This window comes from Phycodurus eques, chromosome 1, assembly GCF_024500275.1.
Source record: "Phycodurus eques isolate BA_2022a chromosome 1, UOR_Pequ_1.1, whole genome shotgun sequence".
NCBI lineage: Eukaryota > Metazoa > Chordata > Actinopteri > Syngnathiformes > Syngnathidae > Phycodurus > Phycodurus eques.
Genome location: NC_084525.1, coordinates 17,366,897 through 17,384,516, shown reverse-complemented (window position 1 = coordinate 17,384,516; position 17,620 = coordinate 17,366,897). Strand labels below are relative to the sequence as shown.

General features: G+C 41.9%; 1 protein-coding gene across 3 annotated transcripts in view; it reads right to left on the bottom strand.

The window, feature by feature from the left end:
- Positions 1-254: 254 nt before the first annotated feature.
- Positions 255-17,620, bottom strand: part of LOC133406673 (copine-9-like) — a 91,809-nt gene continuing 74,443 nt past the window's right edge. For 2 of the 3 annotated variants that reach the window (XM_061684483.1, XM_061684567.1), the window contains 8 exons: positions 17,286-17,347; positions 16,625-16,671; positions 11,300-11,481; positions 9,419-9,546; positions 8,659-8,761; positions 7,147-7,204; positions 3,870-3,943; positions 255-2,381 (listed from right to left, as the gene is read on the bottom strand). In XM_061684483.1, the coding sequence (XP_061540467.1) occupies positions 2,217-2,381; positions 3,870-3,943; positions 7,147-7,204; positions 8,659-8,761; positions 9,419-9,546; positions 11,300-11,481; positions 16,625-16,671; positions 17,286-17,347 (819 nt within the window). In that variant the 3' untranslated portion in view covers positions 255-2,216. Of the gene's footprint in view, positions 2,382-3,869; positions 3,944-7,146; positions 7,205-8,658; positions 8,762-9,418; positions 9,547-11,299; positions 11,482-14,025; positions 14,051-16,624; positions 16,672-17,285; positions 17,348-17,620 lie in introns of those variants that run through there. The other variant, XM_061684660.1, reaches the window with a different exon arrangement.

The window sequence follows — 17,620 nt, the reverse complement described above, 5'->3', positions numbered from 1 at the left end:
TTATTCTTGGCGTATACCCTGAACGATTATATATTTATAGGGTGCCACTGTTATAACTGCTCCCTTAGGGAAACCATAACTACAACACGACCTCTTGTGTTGAAAGCAAGTTTGACGGCCCCTGCATAAAACCATTGAAAGTCACAATTCAGTGCGCAGCACTTCTTCACACTTCACCATCCATTTGACCAAAAACTTTCATATTTACCACTTTGTGTTTGACCAGCTTAGGCGTTCAAACATTTATTACACCAAAATACAATATAGCCATATAGCCTCACCATTACACAAAATATAAAAGTTGGCTGTATCTCTACCAAGCGTCTACTGTAAAACTAGTGGGGGGTTTTTCAGCGTACCGTATAATGAATTCAAACAAGATTTTCTGCACAGTAAATCTGAGTGCTGTGTATGGACGTTTCTATACATGCATAAACCAATGATGAGAGACAGACAAAAGCATCCTATTGTTAAAGAAGACCACGGGCTTTAACTCTTAGTCAGAATACTTTTGTCAAATGAGCTAGTGCCATTTATTGCTTTACACTACCTACTATTCTATCCATATGACAGGTTTTCTTGGTCTATGCAAGACAATGCACACAGTACATGATCGTCAAGTTAAATTTAAATATTCAGACATACGCCAAAAGCCACAATACTAGGTACACAGGCACTGTTTGTAATATTTTGTTAAATGGGTATCCTAAGCAAAATATTAGAAAGAGTTCTCACTATGATGCGGTGAAGCTCTACACCATTGCAAACCACCATACAACATTATTGTCATTGTAATATATATATTTTTTAAAATCTTATATTGGAGAGCTGTGACGGTGTACCTAATGTCGTGGCTGCTTCGTGTATATCACGAATCTATTCATTCAGACTATTTTGAGCACTTGGACATTTATTCCCCAACATGCAAGGGACTCAAGGACAACGTTATCTAATATTACCATAATAACAAGGTTATAAAATTGATCCACATACTTGCACAAATGTTTACAGCATCCCATTAAGCCACAATCGTCACAATGAAAAACATGTTAAAAAATACACCATATGGATAAATTAGACTCGATTATTAAGTCATTTCATAACTATCATTATAAGTACGGTGTATGAAGATGATAGCTTTTCATGCATAATACAGATAGTTGTCTGTACAAATGACGGTCACAAGAGGGCGACCTTCGATCACAGCTCGGTTTCTCGCAGCCAATGGAGTCGTGGCGGGGGCGCGGGGCATGCATAGGGCAAACATTACACTCAGGATCAAGTCTATTGCTTTTCAAAGAATGTACGCTTATCCATCAGGGAGGGTCCCCTCTCAAAAAATGCATACAATGAGAGAGAGAGAGAGAGAGTAACGTGTGACTTTTGTGATCCTCCTGTATTTACGTCACCCTCCATCCTCCATGTTCATTTCAGGCATCAAGCTAAAGTCTCCGGATCTTCCTTTTGTCCTCTTCACTTCCTTCCTTGCCCTCTTGCACCGGCCTCACTTTTCCTTTCTTCACTCCCTCCTCCTCATCCTCCTCTCCGCAGGGCAGCCAGCGAGGGAGACTGGCATTTCTCAAACAGCAGGAGGGCAAATCTGCACCCTGCATCACTTCATGCTGTGAAAAGATGGGCGGGTGTGGCAAAATGAACCTGTGTGTGTAAAAGTGTTCTCCATTAAGAATGAAGATACAAGTGGATCTTCCTACACGCCCAGCAACAAGTTATTCATTTCTTTTGATTCAACTGAAGTAATATTGCCAAATTAGGAATTGAAATCCCCGCCGAAATTGAATAGACCAAAGAAATAAGTGAATTGAGGACGCTAACATGTTGCAGCATAACATACTAAACCAGAGAAATATGTCCCTCTAGTGGACGGAAGCATCTGGGACCAAGTGCTTTGAGGCAATGCCAAGACGTCATTACCACATCAGTGCTTTTATTGTGTGTCTCGAATTTGACTCATGATTAGGAATCATTACAATGCAAAATTGTAGTTGATTTTAGCTTCGAAATACAAATTTGCAAGTGGAGGGCGGACTTGGCTTCAGTATTTTGCTGATGTTGCACTTGACTGGTGAGAAGAGAGGATGTGTCTTTTCCCTTTTAAAAGCCAAAGTGAATTCACTGTTTGCGGTGAAGATGAGTCAAAAAGGAGGACAGAGTTTTAGGTGGACAGAGGCGGAGACGAGCGAAATCGCTTGGTGCGGTTACGGAAGCGGCGAGGATGAGATGCCCGGCCGTGGTTCAATTCCTCGACTTTTCATGAAGGACAACAGCTGGTCGGGGATCTCGGCGAGGACGTCCTTAGCCAACCGTGCCATACTGAGGACTTGGTTTCCAGATCTGTCCACGTAGTCTCGGAATGGAACAAACTGGAGTGGCAGATGAAGACGAAGTTAGATTACTTGTTTGGACTAATTAAGATGCGACAATGCTGCTGCAGCCATTTGTCTTGACAAGTGGGCCAATTTAAGTGGAAAGAGATTCACTCAATCAATGATATCACAAATTTATAACATTTCATCCAATCGCTTTCATTCTTCGTTTACACAAACAACAGCAAAAAAAAAACAACAAAAAAAAACAACTAACTATAAGATCTACAGATGCATTATTTATCCAACGGTTCAATTGCTTGCTAAGGAATCCTCTTCTCCATGGACTTTCCCATAGAAGCAGGTCTTTTTTTTTTTTTTTTTTTTTAAGTCACCCTCATTGGTCTACCACCAATACCTGAGTTCCAGAGTAAAGTGACACTTGAAAATCTCATCAAAAACTTAAAGCCGGTTCGATTCATGGCTCAAGGCTGCCTTTCGTGATTGCGCATACGAAATCATGATTAAGTGATAATCGGGCCTTTAAATGAACATAAATATGAATTAATTAAGGACTGATTAAATTAAGATCTACCCAGAGGTATCCAGATGCCTATCAAAACTGTCGCACTATTTTTGTCTGGATTGTAATACAAATTCAAATTGAAGCTATTTGATAGACCTATCACTATGTCTTTCATAGTGCAAGTGCAAGTGGATAAAACATTGCTTGTGGATGAAGGATTGTTGTATGCTGGACCCCCTCCAACAGATGGTAATGTGCAATGCAAATGGATTTAAAGGTTACAACCAGTGTAACCGTGGATCTTGGATTGGGTACTATACTAGTCTCAATACAAAGGCATAAGACAAGGTCTACTTTCTGTCAACGTATTTTGCAACCAAACCTACAATGTTTTGTTGTTCCTGTAAACAAAATACTTCCCACTGGTGCCAGGTAGGAGAACACTGGCCACAACATGACTACTCTTCTAATGGCAACCACGTGACTTAAGGTGGGCGGGAAAGTCAGTGTTGCTGCCATGCAAAATAAACAACATTTTGGATCAATAACAAGTAGGCTGCAGTGAAGGTGCAGTGATAGATTGATTTTTGTTGTTGATTTTATTTCCCCCTTCCCTCCACAAAGTGTTTAAACCTCCTTACAGAATGATTGTCATTAAAAGGGCAAAGGTAATCAGAAGCGGTAGAAAATGGATGGATGGAGATAAGCAGAAGTTTACAGCATACATACAAATGTGATTGTTATTGTGAAAGAAATGGCAGGCTGACGCTGAAACATGATGGCAATATCAATACAGCTTAGGCCTAAGAGCAGAACTCATGCAGTGAATAGCAGTTATATATATATATATATATATATATATATATATATATATATATATATATATGACACATAGAGGAGTTAAGTTAAAAAGGAAGAAAGCAACCAATTTAAAAGCCAATTGAAGCCTCCTTTTACTATGCACTTCTGTGTTTCGCTAAAATCTACCCAGCCAAGTTCAATGGAGTGGTGTTGAGTACCTGTACAATGTCTCGTTCAGCGAGGCGCCCTCTGGAGGATACTCTCACCTCATCTCCATCCAGCTCTTCCATTGCTAAAAGCAGCAGAGAGAGAGAGTCAAAGAATGACTCAATAACAGAGTCACCGAGGGGGGAAATGAAAATGATTATTGTAATTACTGAAGTGGAATGACATGGGGAGGAAGGTATCGAGTGAATCTTGGATAGAACATTTTATGCAACAAAAAATGTCATGGCTCAAGCCAAGATGGTACAAATTTAAAAGACAGGTCGGAAAATTGAGAAGCCGAGTAGTTTACAGTGAGCATGTGAAGCTGCCGGAGGGTTACGGATTGCTTGAGAAGGCATTTTTGCTAACAATAAGTAGGCACTTGTCGGGGAAACGTGTTTACAAGTCCTCAATTGCAGCACCTCTTATTCATAGCCAAACCACATCTGGATATGAAACACTGCAATGGAAACCTGTCAAAGGTCATATATGGTCACTGGTCACATTAGGTGTGCCCCAAATAGCCACTTATTGCCTCTTTTTTCATGTTTTGTGTACAGTATGTACACGACCAGTCAAAGGGTTGTACAGGGTTTTGCATTCAATAGCATGAAAAAAAAATTTGGAAAATCTTTTGACTGGTATTGTATACTGTATGTATTAAGTCCAGCTCTCAATAGACACACACACATTGTACGCCTGCACAGTCTAATAAGATCCAATAGTCATTACAGAAGAGTAACGCTCAATTTTGTATACACTGACTTTAACACTACTTTGTATCATAATGATTGTAGTTTGCAGTCATGTAGAAAAAGCATTTTTAACAACATATTAGAAACAACTCTTTTACACCACTGCAAAACTACAACCACAATCATTAGGGTCATTTTCCACATAATTTGATCAATAACGGTAAAGACACTTGTACAAAAGAAAAAGAAAAAAATCAAATTTAGCATTTTTTTGAATGCTTCCTTTTTCTATGGTTAAATATCTGACACGCTGAAAGAGCCACGCTTAAAGTCCTATTTTCAAAAAGTTAGTGATGATTTAAATTTTTAAGCATTCATAGTTAAGGCAATCCTTATTGACAGAGAAAATGGTGGTGGCCCACTGAAATACACTTTTTGCATAACGGTAAAGACGGAAATGCATAATGGTAAAGCTATAAACCACTTCATAAAAATCATGTGAGTTGTGCAATTTACGTGTTGCCCTTCAAACTCTCCGGATATACTTCAAGTGCATGAATGGTCCTAACTACTCATTAAACCTGTTACACACATGATAAAGATATGCAAAAGTTCAGACACTTTTACAAATTCATAAATATGTATTCATATCTTATAAATAACACCATTTATTATGCTATCCGCTATTGTGTGAATGCAAAATGGCTGCCTCAGCCTGCCATTTCAGCTCCCAGAACCCGCTGGTGTGTTGCCAACAACATAATGAGGCCCTCTGAACGTTTGATGGGTAACAACTGCCAATAATTCAAATGCTCATATCGGTGAAGTTAATTGATTTTCAAAAAGGAAATTCAGTGGGTCACTTCTTTACCGTTATTGATCAAACTAAATGAAAATGACCCCGAAACACATTCTCATTTTGGCATTTGTTAGGATTTGTATTCTTGAAGTAGGCATGTTTTTTTTTTTTTTAGTATGACTGTATGTTGTATTTCACTGGAAGGAGTTAACTGTGTGTTAGCAGGACAGAGATGTCTTGTTTCCATCTATTGCCTTGTTCTTGTCAGAACACATGCCACTGGTTGCAGAAACAGCTGCTCGCTTGGATTGCCGAATTGGTAGAAAATAAAGGACAATCCAGGCCAGGGTGAGGTTTAAATCGTCACGCATCACTGAACCACAGCATCAGCTAAAGGTTCAGAGCTGTTGGCAAGTCAGGGTATAACAAAGAACTAAAACAACTCAAGGCTGTTTGGTGGAATAAATTAAGCATGGGTCTATCATATCAGCTGATGCCACCCTTGATTACTTTATAAATGCATTGGCATTGCCTGAAAATAAAACCAACTTGAACCATGGAAAGGAATCTCTGGAGAAGCAAGCGCACCAGAAAGAAGATCACTTTCCTACCTTTCCTCGCTGACGAGATTGCCAATTATATTTTAGCAGCTGTAACTAATCTCGACAGGTCAGTCCAGCCCTGGATTCTATTCTGCTGTTGGAAACTCTGCATGGATCTATAGTGTGAAATGTTATATTTTCAATTCCATCCATTTATTGTATTTTCTCTACTGATTATCCTGCTGAGTGTTGTGGAGATCTGGAGGCTAACCCATCTGATTTTGGATTAAAGGCAGACTACAGCCTGGACTGGTCACCGGTCAATCACAGGGCGCATATAAAGACAGATGACACTTTCACAAAACTGCCAGTGGGAACTAAACTCCTTCTGCCGGGTCAGGCCACGACTCCAACATCTTTTCTTTTGGAAAGCACAATTATAATCCACTAACTCTACTAATCTATTCGTAAGTAGTAGTCATAAGTAGTACAGGGGTGGCCAACCCGCGGCTCGCGAGCCTCATGCGGCTCTTTAACTAGTTTCATGCGGCTCTTCAGGAGCTGTCACATGACATGCGTCAAAAATGAACTGAGAGTTCGTGTGTGTGAGACAGTGCACACAATGTTAACTGTTGAAAATTCCTGATATTATCATGTTGGTGTGGTTATTTTCATTAGATCTGGCTGAGCAGAGGTCTGTGTATGCGTGCATACATGATTAAAAGATGATCTTCATGTGTACCCATGTGTATGATGTGGCTTTTTGCATTAACACAGAAAAAAAAGTGGCTCTTAGTCTCTGACTAGTTGGCCACCCCTGAAGTAGTCGATTAAGTGGAATGATCATGAGATTAAGTGGAATGATCATGGCTGATTTTTTTTGATGACACCCGTACTCTTCAGAATGACATAATTTACTAAAACAAAAAGGTGAAGAAACAATAAATATTGCTAGAAATCCTAATTATGAATTAACATGTAATTGTTACAATGCAAAGAGACAAGCATTCAAAAAAAGATTATGGTGTAAAAAACACCCATTGTGTCTTATCACTTGTTAAAACAATCAGTTTGATTTGACGTCATCCCCTTACTGCACACCAACGACTGCATTTTTGTCTCTGTGGATTATGATGTATTTTCCCCCTCAGTATTCACAAGTAAATTTGAAATAAATTGTCATTTTTAGTTCATTACATTTTCTCCACAATTATATAGCTGTCCCCCCCACCCCCAAGAATGCAATACTCACCATCAAACTCAGCGGGCCCTACACCTACGATGATTATCGACAGTGGAAGTGATGCTGCCTGCACAGGAGACAGCACAAAAGAGAGAAGCCACGGACATTCATAGCTATAATAGTAGAGACATCTACATTGTGGCATCGTGGCAATCACACTTGCATGTCAAAAAGCAAAAGCAAAATTGATTTTATTTCACTACAAGAGGGTAGAGCTATTCATCTGTCACGCCACCATTTACTTATGCAGGCCACGGTCAACTGAAGGATAGGAGATTTATGCTGCCTATAGCCTAAGCAAGAAATGGATGCCGCACGTTTCACTTTTGAGACCGTGGAAACAACGATAATTAAAGCTGAGAGCATTGAGGAATGGGCCCTCGGACTCCTTTGACTTGGCAATTCCTCAAAATTATCATTAAACGTTGACACCATGCATAAGCCACATTAGATAGCGTAAGCCAAAAAGTTCAGAAATTCAGCAGCTGTCTACATAGGATGCCTGCTTTTGATTTGGGGAGATTCTCTAGCAGGAGTACATGAAAATACAATCCCTGGAAATTGAACAAAATGGCTTCTTCAAACCAAAAACTCTTCAATTTCGGACAGAGATTTTTTTGTGTTTCATTATATAATAAACATGTCCACCCAGTATCGTGTCAGTCACTAAAAATCGTATCAGGGGCTGATTAGTGCTTACTTTCCAGGGCATGCTACTGAATGAGCTACGGGAAATTGTGTTCGGGACCCCTAAATACATTCACCAGGATACATAGTTGGTAAATTTTCAGGCATGTTGAGGCCCCCTCAAAAAAGAAAGTTACTAAAAAAGGAACTTCACACTTGTTGCTGCTCGGGCCCTAATAATGATAAATAATCTGCCACACCAGAAAAAAAAATCAAAAAAAAAATCAGTATCTCGTTATAACGTGATAAGGTTCACGTTATAATGTAAAAAGTGATCACGTTAAAACATAATAAATTTGACTTCTGTCATTTGGCTAACCAAAATAAAGGTTATTTCATCAGGTTCAGGTCACTGTGGCGGAGTCCTTTTTCACATTATAATGTGATAAGTTTCACGTTATAATGTGACACTGAACCTTTTTTATTTTTTTTTCTGGTGTGGCAGCAATACGTAATTTATTATTATATAATATATATACAGTATACATATTTTAATTATATAATATAATGTCATATCACTAATAATTATAATAAAGACAATAATTGATTTAATTCATTTTAGTATTTTGAGCACATTGTAGTCCAACAATTAATTCCTTAATGAAATACAAAGCTTTTACAAGTCACCCCAGAAATAAGCCTCTTATCTACTGAGTATTATTTTTAGGGATGAATTTACCTGGATACTCAATTGAAGTTTTAGCAAGAGAAATATTGTGTTTGGGATTGACATTGGTTGAATGATCGTTCACGCGCGATACATCTGATGGAATTTAATGCAAGTCAAGGAAACGTGCTGGAAATATGCCTGGGCAAACGTGTGTGTTTACTCACATTGACCACAGCCTCTTTGGTTTGGACCATGTCAGATATGACTCCATCTGTGATCATCAACAGGACAAAGTACTGCGAGCCATCTGTTATCTCTGATGCACAGCTGGGACGCACACACACACACACACACACACAAACACAAACACACACGTTGCAACATTGCAAACCAACCTAATAATTCCACAATCTTCAACAGTTTTACACATAAATATGACCAGGGGTTTATGAAAGAAGGAGTAAGCGTTCTTTCAATGCATTTAATAAGTAATTTGGTCATGAGGCTACTTGAAATTACCAATAGTATAGAATGATAAAGATCAACAAATGCATTTTCAATTGTATTAAAAATCCATCCATCCATCCATTTTCTGAGCCGCTTCTCCTCATTCGGGTCGCGAGCATGCTGGAGCCTATCCCAGCTTCCATCGGGCAGGAGGCGGGGTACACCCTGAACTGGTTTCCAGCCAATCGCAGGGCACATACAAACAACCAACCATTCGCACTCACATTCACACCTACGGGTAATTTAGAGTTGTCAATTAACGTACCATGCATGTTTTTGGGTGTGGGAGGAAACCGGAGTGCCCGGAGAAAACCCACGCAGGCACGGGGAGAACATGCAAACTCCACACAGGTGGGGCCGGGGATTGAACCCTGGTCCTCAGAACTGTGAGGCAGACGCTCTAACCAGTCGTCCACCGTGCCGCCTGTATTAAAAATGTTACATTTATTTCTTCCCAAACCCTTGCCAAGCACTCACTTTGCCACTTTGTTGATAACAGGTGCAAAGTTGGTAGGTCCATACAGCTGAACAGTTCGTAGGCTCTGGAAGTAGGCCTCCATGACGCCGTCAATGCCCACGCAGTTTGGGTTTTCGCTATCGCCACCCTTCAAAACAAAGCAATGCATTATGATGGATAGTTGGCACTTTTCATGTCAAAATCAATCTCTCATCTTATTTTGCTTTAAATTCATTCTTCAACCCCTCACTGACATTCATGAATGTAAATAGTATACATATTTTCAAGTGTTGCAGTGTTGCTCTCAAAATGACTTAAAAATGCTTTAAAAAGTAAAAATACTTTTAAGCAACTACAGTAAATATAAATGGACAGTGGCAATCGTGTCTGTAGAGCAGCAAAGACAGTCAATTCAATGAACATCCAGAACAAAAGTTGACAGTGCTACTATAGTATCATGAATATATATCAGTTTTTATTTTTATCATCATTTTTAGACTGCCCAGGTTTGTACAACCACTACAAACAACTGAAGTACAGGATTACGAGTTAGTACACCATCCAAATTATTTTCTAAACCTTTACTTTACAGTGCATTACACTAAGGCAGTAAAATTGGGGATTTAACAAACATTTTCAAATGAGAACACAATGGCTTCCGAAAATCCCGATTTGTGAGACATCTGCTCACGCCACCTCATTTTATGCGGCCTGCTCAAGCAACTATAAAGTATGTCCACATTATGTTTCGTGATAAATGGATTTGCTCTTTTCATTTTGGCAGAAAATCTGTACTAAAATTGCATTTATTTCTCCACTTGAACTGGATTTGCAAGCATTAATTATTACCAAAATCCTAAACAACAAATTGCACAATAGTTGTCACTATTTTCCATGACTTCTGATTTCAAACTCATTTTGTTGTTAAAAAAAAAAAATCAAATGTAAGGGCACTCGTGTAGATCTAATAATACAGTGAGGCGATTATACAGTTATATGGTTTACATAGTTGTAAGGGCCCTCTGAAAGAAACAATTAATTATGATGTGGCCTGCGGCAAAAATGAGTTTGACACCCCTGATCTAAAGCATTAACTCCATGTGTGATGATGTTGGGCATCGTGGAATGGATTGTGCAAGCTCAGAGGTTCCCCTTTCTACTTATTGTTGCTTATTTAGTCATACATTCTTCTCTCTATGATTTCCTGTTTATGTTTTCTGTACTTCTACACTCCACCTCAAGGGGTTATTCATTAATCCATCCATCCATCCATTTTCTGAGCCACTTCTCCTCACTAGGGTCGCGGGCGTGCTGGAGCCAATCCCAGCTGTCATCGGGTAGGAGGCGGGGTACACCCTGAACTGGTTGCCAGCCAATCGCAGGGCACATACAAACAAACAACCAGTCTCACTCACATTCACACCTACGGGCAAATTTAGAGTCACCAATTCATGCATGTTTTTGGGATGTGGGAGGAAACCGGAGTGCCCGGAGAAAACCCACACAGGCACAGGGAGAACATGCAAACTCCACAGAGGCGGGGCCGGGGATTGAACCCCACACCTCAGAAGTGTGAGGCTGACGCTCTAACCAGTCAGCCACCGTGCCGCGTTATTCATTAATACATAAGTAAATCATATATGTACAGTAAATGTTATTCTGGTGACAAATTGGGGGTTGTCTGGAGAGCTGAGCGGAAGGACACATGTTGCAAGTTGAAGAGATGCTGGAAGATTCCTGCTGGCATGCAGATGAGCACAACTTCTCAGGCAGCTGTTGTCGCAGCAACGACTCCTGGTCCAAATCACATCTTGCTATGGGTGCGCTAAGTATGCATGTGTGTGTGTGTGTGTGTGTGTGTGACCTCCACAGGTGATATGAAATGTTTGTGTGTTTCTTACCAGTGGGAACGCGTGGGAGATTTTGCCGTCAGGGGGCAGCTTAGCTCCAAAACCATAGGCAGGAAAGAGCTTGTCACTGTCATAGTCCTGTATAATCTCACCCACTGCTTTTAGGGCCATGGCATATGCATTCATCTGGTAGGGGCTCATATAGTGGAGCGAGGTGGGCTGAGATGGATTACCTTGCAGGGAGGCACACAAAATAAAATAAAGAGAAGGAAAAATATACCCGCTGCCTGGTTAATATGATACGATGCTTCTTCTGATGTCATATTTAGGTAATTAGTGGAGGTACATTGGAAACAGCAATAAACACACGTATGCATGACACACTCCAAACCAATAGGGGGCACTACAACGCCCCCACCGCAGAAACATGTACAGATAATAAACAGCTCATATAAAATATTTAAAAAATATAGTGAGGATAAGCGGTACAGAAAATGGATAGATATATATCATCATGCTCTATTTAACCAGTATAACATGGATCCCAGTTTACTAATGGAAGTCCATTCATGAGGGTGATCAGTGATTATCTAACTGAATAATGTGATATGACTTTCAAAGTTCATTAAATATAAATAAACTCTGCAAGTTAATTCATTAAATTAACTTTTGTCAATCCATGCCCTAGTTTTGCTTTTTAAAAAAATCCTGGATTTACATCTTTGTCTGATAACAGAAACACACCAAATATACTGTATGTACTCGTCATGAACGGAACAGAAGATAGGACCCAAAAATGCACGACTCCAAAACAAATGGACAGTTTCAAAAAGAGAGGTTTAATATACGGGCAGAGGTCGGTATACAGGCAGGCAACCAAAAAAAGGCAGCAGTATCCAAAAACGTGAGGAAAAAAGGCAAGGTCGATAATCGGAAGAGGGTCTAGTCCTACTGTGAGTCTGTGACGTGGAAACAAGGAATGCTGGAACGTGACGACAAGGTACAACGAACTGGCGACAAGAAAGAATGAGACATGAGGTTAAATGCAAGGAGTAATTAGGGTGAACGAGGCACAGGTGGGGAAGATGCTCTCAGGAGCAGGTGTGTACGAGAAAGGTGGAAAACAACAACCGGAACACACACTCATGACAGTGCTACTAATTGGATGGAATTAGTCTCTCCTTCGAATATGATTTCCAGGCATTATTACACTTTTTGATGGCTTCTTGGTTCTGTTATACTGTCATCAAACTGCTTATGCTTAAGGACTGAAGGCGCTTACACACTGCACTTGGTTTTTGTGGCACTCAACATGGGGTAGGGCGCAGGACAGTGCAACGACAATGGCAGAATGGTACAAGTTTGAAGTTTGAGATGAGCAGTCATGAAAAAGGAGGGTATTGGTTTATCCGACTCTAATGGTACGGGAGGATCTAGGGGAGTTTAGGCTCATCCATGAGCTACAGCTCCATAAAGACCACTTTGAGGTGCACTTTACGCAGCGCAGGGAGCAGTTTGTTTTTAACCATCTGTTAATACTGTAGGTCATTTGTCCTGAGTCCCAAGTCTCAGGACACTGGCACATCGCAATAATTACTGATTACTCTATTTTCACTTCGATCCTGTTTTGACTGTAAAACTACACCAAAATCTCTTGCTATTTTCACTCTACAATCACTCCACCTCAATCTCTCCTCCCGGATGCACCGGGATGACGTCACAACATGGCACGCCTAAATTAAACACTTTTCAATTCAAGGCCCTTCGTGCTGCCAGCTTCCACAGCATGGCACTACGTCCTTGCGCTGCAGCAGCACATACAGTCAGATCCATAAATATTGCACATTGACACATCTCATCTTTTTGGCTCTAAACACCACCACAATGGTTTGGAAATTAAACAAACGACTTGTAGATGTGCTTTAATTGCTGACTTTCAGCTTTAACTTGAGGTTACATCCAAATCAGGTAAAGGGAGCAGGAAACACAATAATTTGTAAATGTCTCTCTCACTTTTCAATGGACCAAAATCAATGGGACAAACCAACAATCATGAATCAACCTTTAACTTTTTAACACTTGGTTGCAAATCCTTTGCAGTTAATTCCAGCCTGAAGTTTGGAAGACATCACCAAATGTTGGATTTCATCCGTGGTAATGCTCTGCCAGGCCTCTACTGCAATTGTCTTCAGTTCCTGCTGTGTTCCATGGACATTTTCCCTTCAGTGTTGTCTTCAGCAAGTGAAATGCATGCTCAATCAGATTCAGGTCAGCTGATTAATTTGGCCATCACATAACATTATACTTCTTGCTTAAAAAAACATTTGGTTGCTTTTGCAGTACAATATGCTTCGAGTCGTTGTCCATCCACACTGTGGAGCGCCGTCCAATGAGTTTTTAAGCACTTGGCTGACTATGAGCAGATAATATTGCCCGAATCTGTCACGTATGGGGAGTAGCTGGATCCAAGAGCAGGCGGAGGCATATGTAAAATGATGAACAGTTTATTGAGGAAAGGTAATGGCGGTGGTCCAAGGTGGGTAGGGCAGGCGGTGGCGTGGACAGGTGGCAAGCAGTGGTGAGCAGGTGAAGGCAGGCTTGAGCAACGAGACGTGGAAGTTTGGGTGAATCTTTAAGGACTGTGGAAGCTTCAACTGGACAGAAGTGGGATTGATGATTTTGGTAATTGGGAAAGGCCCAATGAAACGGGGAGTGAGTTTACGGGATTCAGTTTGAAGCGGGAGGTTGTGGGAAGAAAGGCAGACAGATTGGCTCACCTTGTATTCGGGCGTCGGGGAGGATTGACGGTCCGCGAGCTGTTTATTGCGTGCAGCGGACCAGGTCGACACCGCACGGACGTCTTTCCACACTGCCTGGATTCTCTGGAGATGATCCTTGACGGCGGGGACTGCAACTGCCTGCTCCTGTTCTTTGAATAATGGCGGTTGGTAACCATAGCAAGCCATGAATGGGGACATACCGGAAGCAGAACTGGTGAGGGAGTTGTGGGTGTACTTAATCCACGGGAGGAATGAGCTCCAGAGGAGGGGTTGCGTGCGGCAACACAACGGAGGGCTGATTCTAGGGATTGGTTTGCCCGCTCCGTCTGGCCGCTGGTCTGCGGATGATATCCCGACGACAAGCTGGCTGCTGCGCCCACCGCTTTATAGAATTCCTTCCATACCAGGGATGAGAACTGAGGAACTCTGTCTGAGACAATATCAATGGGAATACCGTGGAGTCTAAAGACATTCTGGACAAGGAGGTTAGCAGTTTCGAAGGCGGATGGTAGTTTGGGGAGGGGTACGTAATGGACAGATTTGGAAAAGCGTTTGACAAAGAATGGGCGCACTGGTGAACAGGGTCTTGAGTTGACTGAATGCTTGGGATGCTGCTGGGGTCCATTGAAAGAGGAAGCTGGTGGATGTGAGGCTAGTGAGGGGAATAGCGACCTTGCTGTAATTACGGATGAATAGACGGTAGAATGACTTTGCGTACATGGATGCGGTGTTCTTCGGGGGAGCGGGAGAAAATGAGGATGTCATCGAAGTATACAAACACGAACCGGTTGAGCATGTCACGGAGGACGTCAGTAATAAATGTTTGGAAAACTGCAGTGGCGTTGGTTAAACCGAATGGCATGACCAGATACTCGAAGTGCCCGAGAGGGGTATTGAAGGCGGTCTTCCATTCGTCCCCCTCTCGGATACGGATGAGGTGGTAGGCGTTTCGTAGATCCAATTTGATGAATACCTGGGCGTCACAGAGGGGTTCAAACGAGGGGTCGATGAGGGGAAGAGGAGATTTATTCTTCATGGTGATATCATTGAGACCACGGTAGTCGATACATGGGCGGAGAGTGGTATCTTGCTCTTCAACAAAAAAGAAGCCGGCCCCAAACTGGAGAAGAGGAAGGTCGAATGAGGATGCTGACGCTCCTGTGGATCTAAACGTGTCTTTTCAATTTGTATGGGCTCTTCGGTGGCTACGGGGACTGATGGAAGTGCGAAAGATGGTGCGGGAGGTGGGTGTGAAGCTGACGCCGCGGCGCTCCGAGTGGGAGGGCTTTTGCGCGAGCGAACCCCCCTCTCTTGTGTTCGCTCTCGCAGTGTGTCATCCAGACGGATGGAAAGACTGGTGAGATCCTCGAGAGAGGAGGGCTCGTCCCGGACTGCTAGCTCATCCTTGAGCTGCTCGGAAAGGCCATTAGAAAAAAATCCCCCTTAGTGTCGCGTCATCCCACCCACATTCGCCCGCCAATATCCGGAATTCTATGGAATATTCTGCTGCTGATTTAGCGCCCGGTGTGAGCGTGAGGAGATGACGGGTGGCTTCTTTGCGCAGAACGGGGTGATCGAACACTTTATAGAGTTCGTTGGAAAAGGAATCGAATGAGTGACGTACCGGGGAGGGGTTTTGCCATCAGGAAGTGGACCATTTAGCTGCTTTGCCGCGGAGGAGGTTTGTGACATAAGCTACTTTCGATTGTTCGGTGGGATAACTATATGGTTGAAGGGTGAGTAAATTGAGTAAAACTGGCTACATGCACCTAGGTCCCCGCAGTAGGGCTCGTGCGGCGGGACATGAGGTTCTTTGTACAGGAGGCAGGGTGGCACTGAGGCTGCGGGCTCGGAAGGCGTACTTACAGGTGGAAGTTTGGATAGCATTGTCGAGGAAAGGAGGGATACTTATTGTGTGAGGGAGTGTAGGGATTCCATGAGTTCTTGGAGAGTCTTTTCTTGTCTTCCTATGCGGGCTCCTTGGAGAGTGAGTGCGTTCATCAGTGCCTCCGGAGTTGCTGGGTCCATAATGGGCAAAGTATTCTGTCACGTATGGGGTGTAGCTGGATCAAAGAGCAGGCGGAGGCAGATGTAAAATTCTGAACAGTATATTGAGGAAAGGTAATGGCGGTGGGTTGGCAGGTGGTGGCGTGGACAGGTGGCAGGCAGTGGTGAGGACAGGCGGCTGGCTTGGCGGCAGGAATGACGTGGTATCCGGAACACGGGGAAAACACGCTGGAAGTAACTGCAATACTTTGGCGAGGATTTCCTGGAACAGGCAGGCTTATATACCGGTGGTGATGAGGCTGATTGGAGATAGGTGCTGAAAACAGAGAGGGGAGGGGGGATCGAGCACTCCCGGCTCCAATAATGGAACTGAAGGGCAGTATATGACAGAAACACTCATGCTGCTGCTTTTGTCAGCAGTCACATCATCAATAAATACAAGGGAACCAGTTCCATTGGCAGCCATACATCCCCATGCCATGACATTACACCACCATACTTCACTAATGTAGTACATCATGTACTGGTTGGTTGACCGCGCACTGTGCTGCGCTAGATGCAGTGTGAACCGGCATCTGAATTATCTTACCATTTGATGCTGTAAAGTCTATGGCAACAGTGAAGTTCAGCTGTGTCCTAGTGCACAAGAAATTCCCCCCAAAAGAGAATAGACACAACAACAAAAAAACATTAGTCAATGCACTTAGAGTAAATATTATAGTACATTTGAAAATTCATGGATAACAATAAGGATTAAAATATATTTTAGCATTGAAAATATAATTTGGTTAAAGAGCTTCTACCTAATGGTGTATTAAGCATTACAGAAACAAAAAATGATTGTAACAGGTACCAATGTTGTGCATTTAGGCCAGCTGTGGCCTTACATTGGATTTTGGTCCAAATTAAGTGCAGCATATTAAGAAAACAACAACACCACAAACAGTGATGTAATCAGATTTTAGTTCACTAATTAGTATCCTTTGACAATATTCTTTCTGGTTAGGCAAAATAAATAAAATACTCAAAAGTGATCAACTGAATACATACAGGTGTTTACATATGGCATGTTTACATATGGCAAAATTCCACAGGTGTAATTTTTCCAAAGTCAATATGAATTCATACTGATGCGCACAAAGACTTTGGAGTTTAAAAGCGCGCGCACGCACACGCACGCTCACTTACATAAAACAACCAACAGGGTGGCATTGACACAGTGACAGCAGGCTAATCATTATTCGACTCACCCTCCTCGGATGAAATCCACAAAGGTGTACTCGGACTCCACTTTGAAGGACAGCAGAGTTACCTTGTGTTCACACCCACCCACACAAGCACACACACAGACATACACACACACGTACACAAATATAACAAAGGGAAGATGGAAATATAGCAAAGGGAAGATGGAAAGGGAACCACAGTCGTGCCAACGGGAAGGGACAAACATACAGTTTACCCGACGGCATATCAGACATTGGGAGAGAAAGAGATATAAGAGATAGTTGGTACATGTAACATAACAAAATACCAATCATAAGTCAATAATTTTATTTTAATTTATTTCACTCATTATAACCCC